Genomic DNA, 12,902 nt, shown 5'->3' with positions numbered 1-12,902 from the left:
TTTTCTCACTAAAATGCAATCCAATCCAATGAGCAACGCTCCTCCAAAATCTACTCCAACAGGAGAAACTTGATTATGTTGGATTTCAAAACAAACAATGAATGTGCAGGTGTCCCAATACTTTTGTCCTTATGATGCATCCAAAGTTGATCACCAGCCATGCACAATTAACTAATCCAATATAATTGGAGATCATTAACTAGTAGGAGGTGTTTTTAAGGTTTGATCAGTTAATATCAGATTAATGAAAGTCCAGAGGAAAGAGGAAAGCACTGCCGCCAAGCCTTGAACAGACAGGAATGTTGGACACGCATTTATTTATAATTTACATGAATTTCTGCTGAACTTATCAAACAACTGTCTAATCCAACTTAAAACTACTGGGTGTGACACAAACAGGCGTATCCTCTGCAGGAAAGGACACTGATGACTAAACACACTGCTAAACATGGTGAATTCTGAAGCAGCCAATCAGGACACAGAGCTCAGGCTGATCCGGGTGTTCAGTGCCCGTACCTGGAAATCACAAAACGAACAGAACATCAGTGACGGTTACAGAATACAGCTTTATAGAAGTGCACAGATTTCTAAAATACAGGGGTCATTAAGATGCAGTGGGCAGCAAAGGGGAATGATCACTCACTTCTGGAACTCCCACTCCCTGTTATCCAGAGGGCACACCTGCCTCGTCTTCAGCCAGCGGGAAATACAGTGGAAATGAAACGCGTGCTGCAGGAGAACAAACAGAGGATGTGTTAACTCTAAATGATCAAACAGGACATTTTCTACATCTGACAGCCCTAAACAACACACCCCATATCTATAAACAGGTCGTTTATGCACATCAAGAGTGCCCAATACATGCTCCTAATCTCCAAAACAGTGATTTTACAAGAGAAGGCAAAATGCTCTGAACTCTGAATAGAAGTCCATGTAAAATAAGAGTTCAATCCAAGTCATTTAGAGCATTTTGATGGGTTGATTCATCCAGAATTATCTACACAGTGCTCAGAACAGCTACAGGGTTCAAACCATGGAGAAAACTAAAAATGGACAAAAATGGAGATGCATGGTTTTCATTGGAGAGCAGCGATTTGCTGTCTGTTTTTATAGTATTTAAACTGCAGTGTGCAAATGATCATTTCCAAACTTTTGAACAGCACTGTAAGCGCAGTGTAATGTGTGTGTGTGTGTGAGTCATCGGTAAAATCTTACATTGCACACTCCCCAGGCCACAGTGCACTCCTCTGATGTAGCAGACGCCTGGTTGGCCTGGCACTCTATACCTGCAACAAACCCACAACACACTCGTCAGCTGGAGACACGGCTGATACACTGCCCCACTCTGAAGGCGCGGGTTCAACAGTATTAGTGGTAAAATCTGGAAAGTTTAAGAATTTATTACACACGTGATCATAAATATGCTTTTTGTTGGGATACTGGAATATTACTGGTTTTAAAAACAGATACAGGCAGTGGGTCTCAAACCAGTAATCTGCCTGGTCCAGGTCTGTGATCTAACCCAGTACTGGTATTCAGGTGTTCTTAATAGCTGGGCTCAGGCATGTTGGAGCTGATGTGTGGGCTATCTGAAGATCACCCCAGGCTCCCTCACACCCACCATCAACAGTTTCAATAAGGACATTTTAGCTTCCCATAGCTCCCTTCCTGGCATTTCGGACCGAGCTCAGAAAAACAGAAAGAGCGAGGTGATGAGAACTCACAGAGGTCCATAATGTGATTTCTGCAGATGGCACAGTTATCCACCACAATGTCCCAGGCCCAGAGAGCCACGGCATTCCACTAAAACACAAACAACAACAACAGGGGGTCAGTTTGGAGCGCTCATGCTCTGGTCATACCTGTACATCAGTATATCTGCATATTGCTGCTGTTCAGTGAAAAACATGTATCTCCATCTCTGTGTAAACACATGCTACTCTACTCTGTACTGCATTCTTAACTTTCTTTACTTTAGTGCACAAACACACCTTGTTTATCATACTATTTTTTTCTCTTTATATACAGATATTTATAAGACTGTCAGTAAATGAAGGAACTGCAAAGTAAGAATTTTATTTAATTTTTTTATTTAATTTTATGTCAAACTCTTGAATAATTATTAACAAATTAAATATTCTTTTCAAAAATGTATTATTCAGAAATTGAAGAAATAACTGATTTTACTTTGACTTCCATTCAGAGCTCAGTACAGTTTTGCCTTTTCCTGTAAAATCACCATTTTGGAGATGCATGTTTTTCATTGGACATTAATGTGCTTTACTTTGTAAGAAAGAAAGAAAGAATAAATAATAATAAAAAAAAGTGTGTGTGAGATTATTTATAAATATCTGTCATATACACATACATTATACACACATTTTATATATATATGTATGTATGTATATATATATGACTGTCTGCTAGTCTGGTGGACAGACAGTACAGACTGAGGGGAAACACTAATTAATTAATGCTATTAATTAAGAGTATTACATTTGCACTTAGATTTTCCCCAAAACATTTATACATCTTCCCATTCTGTTCAATACTGTAGCAAATTTCCAAAATATTAAATATTGCACACCGTCCTCCAACACTAGACAGGCAAAAATAACATTGTTAGAAGGTGATTGGAGACATAGGGACATTTCCAATATCTGAAATCACATCTTTACACTTTGGTAAGAATTATTTTTAATCCATTTTTAATCCATTTCATACAGTTAATTACTTCAATACCAGAAATCATCACAATCCGGATTCTGCTGCTGTCTGGAACAACAGGCAGTGCTCCCGTTACCAGCCCCCAGATAAACAGAGCAGACTGGAAACTCAGCTAACTTTATTTTATAAACTTAATAAAAACAGAAGGCAGGCTGGGTTTAAGAGGCAGAGGCAGGGAGGCAGTGCCTCTAATCGTTTGGGATTTGGCCAGCTAGCCAGCCTGCTGCGAGACTCTCAGCTAGCTAATCCCAACAGTTCCGGACCTCCTCCAGGGCTGTAGCTACACCGCAGAGCTGCTAGTGAGACTGTGGGGGTTTAACAACAGCACAGAGCCTATTACACTTTGTTAATATTAATATTATTAATAATCATAATGATAAATTCGCTCTCCGAGAGAAAAGCCAACACCGCTAACTCATGCTAACGGAAAGCTAACCCTGCTAACGGCTAACACGCTGGTTTCTAATGGGAGGCGATGCTAACAATAATGCTAGCTAGCTAACGCTCTCCGCCGAGAGAAGCGGGGACTCGCCGAGCAGCCGAGCAGCCGAGCGCCCTGCCGCAGCTACCCACTAACACCTGATATCAGACCGTCGAGCGATCCGCCAGCCGCTGCTCTCCATCCTCACCTTCTTCACTTCGAAGCGCTTCTTGCTCGCCCCGCTGTTCGTCCCGCTCGGGGTGTCCACATCCATCGCAGCCGCCATGATTCACCGGTGATCCGCAAATCTCGCGAGGAGGGCGGTGACCACGTCATAGAGCCGGTCAGCTGGGGTTCCCTTTAAAACCGCTAAATATCCATTAAATATTATTATATATTTTAATATATTTATATTTTTAAATATATGTATATATTTATGTATTAAAATAAGAAAAAAAAACTAAAAAAATTAAAAAGTCAGGTTCCACCGAGATTTGAACTCGGATCGCTGGATTCAGAGTCCAGAGTGCTAACCATTACACCATGGAACCAGCTGAGACAGGGAGGAAAATATGAGATTTTATCTTTAATACTTCTTCCAAATCATTCCCTTGAGCATCAGTTAAAATATCAGTTTAATAAATCTGTGGGAACAGTTTATTAATTAAGGGCTTCTGGGACGTGGACATGTCCCCCTTGTGTCACCAAACTGATCGCAGATCTGACACATTAAGGCACAGACTCCACAAGGCCTCTGAAGGTGTCCTGCTGTGGTATCTGGACACCTTCTGAGGTCAGCAGCAGATCCTGTAGATTGTGAGGTGGGCGGGGCCTCCATGAGCATCAACAAACCATAGGTGCCCATGACCCTGTCGTCGGTTCAACAGTGGTCCTTCCTTGGAGCTCTTTTGGTAGGTTCTGACCGCTGCATTTTAGAGATGTTCTGACCCAGGTGTTTATCTAGAACCTCACAGTCTTCTGATTCTTATGCTTGTCCATTTTTTGGCCTGCTTTCGGCACCTTCATCACCTTCAAGAACTGACTGTTCTTTACTCACTGACTAATATTCCACCCCTGGAACCAGATCATCAGCGTTCTTAATGGACCTGACTGCAGTGCTAATGATCAATCGTTTTTGGAATCTTTCTAGGCCCAATCTGGGTTTGGAAAACAGGTCCTAAGCGACACAAACCTATTGATCACCATTTCATATTTATTTCATATTAATTTGACATTAATGCATTCGCTCGATACAAGACCATGTTTATTGCTCTCTAGTCTTCTTGTTCTTTCGTCTCCGTGCAGATTTCAGAGCTGATTTCCGAGGGCGTTCGGGTTCAGCTGCTGATGGTTTCACCGTTTGCTTGGTCTTGGTTGGCTTGGCTTTGGTGCTGGAGGACTTGGCTGAGGCTCCACTCACGAGTGTGGGTTTGAGTTTGGGCTTGGCGGACTTTGAGGTGGTCTTCAGCAAGCTGGTGGAGTTGGTGGTGGCTTGAGGGCTCTCGGCGCTACAGTTCTTGAAGACGTCCACCTCTTGGACCCTCTGAGCGCGGAGCTCGGCGGGGTAACCGCACACTGCAGACACGTTCAGACCGGCCTGCTCCATCCATCTGAAAGAGAGGGGGAGGGGGTGCCTTTAGAAATGTCAGCACCATCTTTGTAGCAGTTGGGTTTATGGACCCTGGTGTAAATAGCATGGTTCGAGTGAGGGAGGAGGAGACCCAGTGTTCAGGTATGGCCCAGTTGGTGAGTTTCTTACCTGTGGAAGGGCAGAAGACTGCAGTCACACAGCAGAGGGTTGTTGTCCAGCGTGAGGCGCCGTAGTCCAGTCAGAGATGAAAGCTCAGGCAGCTGTTCCAGTTGATTGTCCTCCAGAGAAAGAGACAGCAGAGACGAACCCAACCCAGCCAGAGCGTCCTGACTCATCTATATATGGACACAAACATCACACGCAGGTTTATACAGGCTTTTTATCTTTACAGAACTCACCTGTGTGGTTGTGGGGAATTTTGGGCCCCATATATATATTACACTGGGCCTCACAGCTCCAGCAATTCTGCCACAGACACCCCTGGTAGAGGATGTGACTTATCTACTCTACATGCCATTTCACCAGGGGTGTCTAAACTTTTGCATATATATAATTATAAATTGCTGATGGACTCGTACCTTCTTCAGCCCCAGTCCATCCAAGTACAGGTGCTTCAGACTCTCTCCCACAGCCTGGAACATCTTTGGCCTGATCCAGGGAATGACATTCCCCGAGAGACGGAGCTCTTCCAACAGCGGGGCGTGGCCTAGTGCATTACTTGGCACATCTGTAAGCTGATTGGCTCCCAGATGTAGGATCTCGAGGTTTGGGGCGGGGTCTAAAGCTTTCCCAGCGACGGTGGAGATGCTGTTGTTGGTCAGGTAGAGTCCTCGCAGCATGGGCACCGGTTGGAGAAGGCCTGCAGGCTCCAGCTTAGAGATGTGGTTTCTTTCCAGGTGCAGCTCCAGTAGTTTTGGGGTGTGTGCTAGCGTAGCCGCAGAGGGGAAGTGGGTGAGTGTGTTTCCGTCCAGGTGGAGGTACATGAGCTGCTGGGCTCCAGCGAAGGCGTTCGGGTCCAGAGAAGAAAGCTGGTTGTTGGACAGGTAGAGGTACATGAGCCCCTTCAAGCCCCGGAAAGCTCCAGCCTCGACCTCGTGGATCTTACAGCCGTCGAGATGCAGGGATACCACCTCGGGGACGCCACGGAAACTGTTGCTAGGGAGATAGTGGAAGTGGTTGCTACGCAGGTCCAGCAAGTGTGTGTTGTTGGGGAACCCGCGGGGGACTTTGGTGTGGCCTCGATCCTCACATGACACATGCTGAGCCTCAGGCTAACAGAGGGAGAGAGAGACATGTGAATAGATACAGAGAGAGAGAGAGAGAGAGAGAGAGAGAAAGAGACAGAAAAGGAGAGAGAGACAGGGAGACACACAGACAGAGAGAGAGAGAGAGAGAGAGAGAGAGAGAGAGAGATAGTGAAGGAGAGAGAGACAGAAAGAGAGACAGAAAGAGACAGAGTAGGAGAGAGAGACAGAGAGAAAGATGGAGACAGAGAGAGAGACAGGAAGACAGAGAGAGAGACAGAGAGAGAGAGAGAGAGAGGAAGCAAACAGACCCCCCCCACACACACACCTCACACAGACAGTTCTCAGGGCAGTTGTCCATTCTCTTTGACTCGACCTGGGTCACAAACACTGTTCGCTCTTCCTCCTCCACCTCCTCCTTCGTCCCTCCATTCTGCCTCCTGCAGCGCAGGTCCTGCTCCAGCACGCCCTCTAGCGGCTCGTCTGAAAGGTGTGGTGGTCCGGCGCAGTTTCCCAGCAGTCTGACTCCACCTGCCCGCGCCCAGGCCCGCAGCTCCAGCAGCACACACGTGCACCGCACTGGATTCGCTGGAGCAGAGACAGAGATTCTGCTGCTGATGTTTTGTTTTTTTGACAGCCCCAAACATTCAGCACACACAGTGTCAGTGACGCTAAGCACCACCAACTACTCAAGTAGTGTTAGAGCCACATTGTGGACATCTTGTACAGTGAGTGAGTTCAGTATAAATAATATAATAAAAATGAATTTTATAATAAAGAAAAGAATTTTATCCAAGAAGAGCTGAATGAGAGCTGGGAATTGAACCCTGGTCTGCCACGGGGGATGTAGCAAGCGGTGTGTAGGTGAGTGTTACCGGTGAGGTTGAGTCTCTGGAGCTGGCTGGGTCCTGTGAGCGGTTGGAGGTAGTGTAGCTGGTTGTGACTGAGGTCCAGGTGAGACAGGAGTGGGGAGAGAGACAGCGCAGCTGCAGATACGTCCTGCAGGGCCATGTGCGCCACAGACAGGTGTGTGAGTTTGGGCATCGACACACTCACCTCACCCAGGAACGTCATGGGGTTAAAACTCAAGTCCAGGTGAGTCAGAGCCACCAGCCTGAGAGAGTCAGTCAGAGCGCGAAGAGAGAGAGGGGAGAGAAAGAAAGCCCAGTTACCTGGTCATAGTGGGAGGAGCTACCTGTTTTTGTTGGGAGGTGTTACTGGCCATTGTGGGAGGAGTCAACTGTTCTAGTTGGTGTGGGGAGTTATCTATTCATAGGGGAAGGGGATACTGGCCATTAAGAGGAGTCACCTGTTAGTGGTGGGAGGAGTTGCGTCATCATAGTGGGAGGGGTTACTCATCATTGTGAGAAAAGCTACCTGTTAGTGGTGGGAGGAGTTAACTGTCATAGAGGGAGGGGATACTGGCCATTAAGAGGAATCACTTGTTACTGGTGGGAGGAGTTGCGTCATCATAGTGGGAGGGATTACTGATTATTGTGAGGGGAGCTACCTGTTAGTGGTGGGAGGAGTTATCGGGTCATAGTAGGAGGAGTTACTGGCCATTAAGAGGAGTCACCTGTTAGTGGTGGGAGGGGTTAACTGGTCATAGTGGGAGATATTACTGGTCATCGTGAGAAGAGCTACCTGTTAGTGGTGGGAGGAGTTATCTAGTAAAAGTAGGAGGGGTTACCTGTTTGTGATAGGAGGAGTTAACTGGTCATAGTTGGTGGAATTACCAGATAATGGTGGGAGGAGTTAAATGGTCATAGTGGGAGAAGTTAATGGTCATTGTGGGAGAGCTAAATGGGCAATAGTGTGAAAGATAACTGGATAATTGTGGGAGGAGTTAATTGGTCACAGTGGGAGGGGTTACCTGGTCATGGTGGCGGTGGGGAAGAACTGCAGCTCGTTGTGGCTGAGACTGAGGTGTGTGAGGGACAGGAGGCTGGCAAAGGCTTCGGTCTCGAGATGATTCAGAGAGTTGTGATTCAGACGCAGCGACTGCAGAGTCAGGAGGCCCTGAAAAGGAGGGGGGGGGGGGGGGGACCACCTTCTCACTCGAAATACTTACAAATCACATCCAAAGTTAACGGGTTGATTTGTGGACGGGTACCTGGAAGGCCATGTTGGGGATGTAGGTGAGCTGGTTATGGCTGAGAGACAGCAGGCTCAGTGAACCCAGCTGAGAAAACGCTCCACGCCTGATGTCCTCAATACGGTTCCTATCCAGCAACAGCTGCTTCAGAGACGTCAGGCCATCAAATGACTCCTGGAGAAAGAGGCAGAGAGACAGAGGGACATTTCTGGGGGCTGCAAAAAAGTACCACCATAGACAGAATGCACCTCCACTGAGGGGCAACGTTCATGATCCGACCTGGAGAGCTAACGTAAACCTACGCTGATTTCCAAAACAGCGCCTTTATACCCCATCACACACACACACACACACACACACACACACACACACACACACACCTGGTGAAGGATTTCAATGTTGTTGTTGGTGAGATCGAGCTGAACAAGCCGTGCGAGTCCCCTGAAGGCCCCTTCCCGTACGGAGTGTATTCTGCAGCCCTGCAGGCCCAGGTGTGTGAGGTACGGAGTGTGTGTGAACGCTCCCCGCTCCAGCTCGCCCAGGTTATTCCTCTTCAGGTCCAACTTCACTGTGATCTACAGTGAAAATGCGACATTCAGAAGACGTGTATGTACATAATTAATGGCCAAAAGTATGTAGACACCCGAACATCACATCAATATGGATTTGTGGAACCGCTCATATAAATAACAGCTTTGGAGGCTTACTTTGCGGCCGAGCTGCTGCGTTATTTTATGAGAGCACTTACAGCTGGCTGGGGTAGCTCTAGCAAAGCCAGGACTAGCAAGGCCAAACCGACCTGTATGGTCTTCAGTATGATCCCCAGTGTTTGTCTGAGGAGACTGCAGTGTTTGCTTTATTGCCAATGAGTGTGGCAGTGTGAGTGTGTGAGTCTGTCTGAGCTGCCAAATAAAAACAATTGTTCTGGACCTTGGCCCACAGTCTGTTAGCGCAGGGGTTAATGAAGAGGATGGTGATGTAATAGAGTGTAATAAATGGACCTCGTTGACGGTGGCCGGGACCTGGGTGAGGTTCTTCCCTGTGCAGGCTACCGTGAGCTTTTTGTCGTCGCAGCTGCAGACACGAGGGCATTTTCTAGGTTGCGTAGGGGTCGGCCACAGCAGCACCACCATGGCCGGCGACAGGAGGATGAGAAACCGCATCTATGTGTCACAACACAGGGAATTATAAAACTTTCAAATTTAACGCAAAATTGTCCCTAAATGTAAAGTTGTTTGTTGAGATTTGTCACTATTTGACCTATTTTATCATCATCATCATCATCATCATCATCATTCCATATAAAACGCAGAAGACTCGTGTAGCTGCACTGGTGGGTTTGGGTGTGTTGCGTTCGTGGCTACACCTGGTTCAGTTCACCCCACTGTGAGGTCTGTAAGTTTCTCTACAGTGAAGCACAATTTCACACCTGATCCAGACTCTGATTAACTGATCAACTGTTTACATCTCGAACTGAATTACGTATACATGTTGATAAATCAGTGGAATTAATGAATTGAATTAACGTTGTAAAAGGACTTTTAGTTCACCTTTTAGTCCCGTAAGACCTTTTAGTGCTGACGACCCACCTCTTCAGAGAATACTTGGACGAATAGAGTAATATGGTCACCTTATTGACTTGTGTTTAGTAATGTCTAAAGCTTAAAGGTATCTATGAACTATTAGTCTATGGTGTATTAGTCTAAGGTTTTCTTGGGTAAATAGCAAAGCACTTTTGGGATAAGTCGCTTGGGATATGAGCGTCTGCTAAATACCAAATGTAATGTAAATGGTCTGGGGTTGAGTAAGACCCCAGACCTGCATTGCTCTCCTGGTCTGGTGTAACACCAGGGTAACACATTTCTCAGTAGAGTGAACGAGGCTGGGTAGAACCATGGAGCTTTTATCTGCCGTTAACTCAAAGAGTGAACTTCTTACTGACCAAATAAAGTAGAAAGCACTTTACTGTATAACTGATCCAGCGCAAAGGTAAACGAGAGGTAAACCGCAAGTTAAAAAGGCCTTCAGAAATGAGCAGATGACTGAATGGTTTATCGTTATTGATAGTTTTTAGATGTTGGATAAAATATTGTCAGTTTAACAACATCAATGTATTTATGTTATTAATTTAACACTGATTCAACTCTGCATAACATTAATCATCAAAACCTCATAAATCTCCCACTCACGTCATTCAAATAAAACTGTATACGCACCTTTCTGAGGGCTTCGTCAGGAGACGAGAAGGGGAATGACTTGCTGGGACGTGAGAAAGTCAGAGAGAGGGTAGGGGGTGGAGAGAGAGCGAGTGAGAGAGAGACACTTTTGACTTTTAAAATACCTTTATTGGCACAACAAAACATTTTTTCCTCATATTACAGTAAAAGACTATTAGTGTTTAAGAGAACGGTACTACTTACATCATCATTTATTATTATTCATCAAAAATCAAAGAATCATACTTCAGAAAAAAGCAAACCAACAAATCATGGTAATCACTTCCTCACATTTCGTCAATAATACAGCAGTAAAAACAGACACATGAGGACACAAATTGTAACAAAAGAAAACAAATGTAATTAAATAAATGTAAAAGTAAACAGAAAAAATATAAGATGCAGTTTAGCAAAATACTTGCAACTCATTAACAGATCTACAGCTACTTTAGTATAAATCATAGTAAACTGCTCAGCATGGTCGAGATAATACATTAATAATAATACTATAATCATTTTATTTATAGGTGCAAGGAAGTTGCTTCAGGTCTGGAACACACAGGCAGGCTGTGCTACCACCAGCAGACAGAAGATGGCGCCGATGTCCTGTGGTCATAAATCATTACTGTTCAAACCTACAGCTCTCCCAGGTCTCACATTATAGGAAAACCCTTTAGCTCGGATTACTGAACTGTACACACACACACACACACACACACACACACACACACTGGTGTAATCCACTGGTGGTAAGTCAGTTGTTGAATGTATTTTCCTCCAGTTGAACTCTTTGAAGTCTTTGTCTGGTGTTTCTGCTTTATTAGTAATATATTATATTAATATACCATTACCTGCCTCCTCCACCTGTCCAGCACTCCAATGCTATAAATCTCCACCTGTCCAGCACTCCATCCTTCAAACCCCACCTGTACATCACTCCATCTGTCCATCACCCCACCTGTCCAGCTCTCTGTCCTTTCATTATTGTATCTGTCCATCACTCCATGCTTTATCACTCCATGACGATGTGCCAGTGCACACACACAGCCTGTCTAGTCCCTGTAGAGAAGTACTGCCAATAGAATAGGACTCAACATCCTGACCTCACGAACGCTCTTGTCGCTAAATGCAATCAAATCCTCACAGCAATGCTGCTCTAAAATCTAGTAGAAGGTCTTCTTCTCTGGACAGTAGAAACAGTTACTCCAACAGAAGCAGGATCAACTCTTTAATCCCCTTGATTTCAGAAGAAATGATGAATGAGCAGGTGTCCCAATACTTTTGTCCACAAGCTTTACAATCTCTAATTGTATTTTATTTGAAGATCAAAGCTGTCGGACATCACTGCGTCACAAAGTACAAATGCATTTTCACACTCCTAACACACACACACACACACACACACACACACACACACACACACACTATCATAATCACAACAGGCTGAATCCGTATGAGCGATTGAACTCTTACATAACCCCCCCACTGTCTCTCCAGAGCTCCAATCTGATTGGCTGTTTGTCTGTGTGTATCAGCGGGATGATGACGTCACATGAAGGTATAATGTGACATCAGCAGTGTGTGTGTGTGTGTGTGTGTGTGTGTGTGTGTGTGTGTGTGTTGACAGTCAGTCACACTAAATACTTTCAAATATTACTAAATATAAAAGTGGAGCAGATTTGGCTCAGTGTGAACAGATCAACACGTTTACACATACACACACAATCACACACTCACACTCACACACACACACACACACACACACACACACACACACACACACACACACACCAAATCCACCTGCTTCAGTGTAATCTCTCCTCAGAAATGGAGTGAAAGTCTTTAATTCCAGCAGGACCTGGATATGCCTGTGAGTGTGTGTATGTGTGTGTGTGTGTGTGTGTGTGTGTGTGTGTGTGTGTGTGTGCAGGCAGAAACAGAGAGAAGTGAGCTGAAAATAGCAGCGCTCCCATTAGAGCCGAGAATGCCTACCTGTCTCGCCAGGGTGTGTGTGTGTGTGTTGAGGCTGAGATTATTCCCCCCTTCATTAACAACTCCCAGATAGGTGTATGTGTGTGTGTGTGTGTGTGTGTCTGTGTGTGTGTAAGCAGTGAGAGTGTGTGGAATGTAGGTCAGTCGCTTCACAAACTGCAGAGTTCTTTTGTGACAACCGCCGGAAAGCTCAGTGTAAAACACACACACACACACACACACACACACACACACACACACAGTTATCTGGGCCAGCCCAGCAGTGGAGACACTGACCTTTAGACAAACAAATAAAAAGAGTTTGACTGTGTGTTTGGTTTGGAGGCTGTGTGTGTGTGTGTGTGTGTGTGTGTGTGTGTGTGTGTGTTTTATTTATACAATTTCTTCAAAATCAACATAATCACAGTACACGTCCTTACAGCGGTGCAACAACAGTGTGTCATATAATATAACTCCTGTTATAACATATATTAATTACATAGAGTCACAGTGGCACTGCAGTATTTATATTTTCAAAACAATAATCATTCAAATAATATTATAATAACACCGTAATAACATTGATTAAATATGCAGTTACAGTGTTTATAGTATCTTTTACATAAAGTAAAATTAT

The 12,902-nt window shown here is 45.0% G+C and overlaps 2 protein-coding genes and 1 non-coding gene across 3 annotated transcripts; all 3 read right to left on the bottom strand.

Annotated features, from left to right (window-relative positions):
* Positions 1 to 300: 300 nt before the first annotated feature.
* On the bottom strand, positions 301 to 3,444 carry rbx1 (ring-box 1, E3 ubiquitin protein ligase). Its single transcript, XM_072674495.1, has 5 exons — positions 3,357 to 3,444; positions 1,725 to 1,803; positions 1,216 to 1,286; positions 644 to 729; positions 301 to 516 (listed from the first exon to the last, which is right to left on the bottom strand). Exons 1-5 carry the CDS (start codon positions 3,432 to 3,434, stop codon positions 504 to 506), a joined length of 327 nt encoding a protein of 108 aa, XP_072530596.1. The 5' UTR covers positions 3,435 to 3,444; the 3' UTR covers positions 301 to 503.
* Positions 3,445 to 3,627: 183 nt separating this feature from the next.
* Positions 3,628 to 3,699, bottom strand: trnaq-cug (transfer RNA glutamine (anticodon CUG)). Its single transcript has one exon. It is a non-coding gene; the product is annotated as a tRNA-Gln (tRNA).
* A 713-nt stretch (positions 3,700 to 4,412) lies between these two features.
* Positions 4,413 to 9,241, bottom strand: chadla (chondroadherin-like a). The gene is made up of 9 exons (XM_072674494.1): positions 9,080 to 9,241; positions 8,459 to 8,653; positions 8,097 to 8,252; positions 7,857 to 8,002; positions 6,859 to 7,097; positions 6,312 to 6,571; positions 5,318 to 6,010; positions 4,908 to 5,074; positions 4,413 to 4,758 (listed from the first exon to the last, which is right to left on the bottom strand). Exons 1-9 carry the CDS (start codon positions 9,239 to 9,241, stop codon positions 4,413 to 4,415), a joined length of 2,364 nt encoding a protein of 787 aa, XP_072530595.1.
* Positions 9,242 to 12,902: the final 3,661 nt, after the last annotated feature.

This window comes from Salminus brasiliensis, chromosome 3 (genome assembly GCF_030463535.1).
Source record: "Salminus brasiliensis chromosome 3, fSalBra1.hap2, whole genome shotgun sequence".
Lineage (NCBI taxonomy): Eukaryota > Metazoa > Chordata > Actinopteri > Characiformes > Bryconidae > Salminus > Salminus brasiliensis.
The sequence above is the reverse complement of the archived record's forward strand: the minus strand, read 5'-3'. Positions and strand labels throughout refer to the sequence as shown.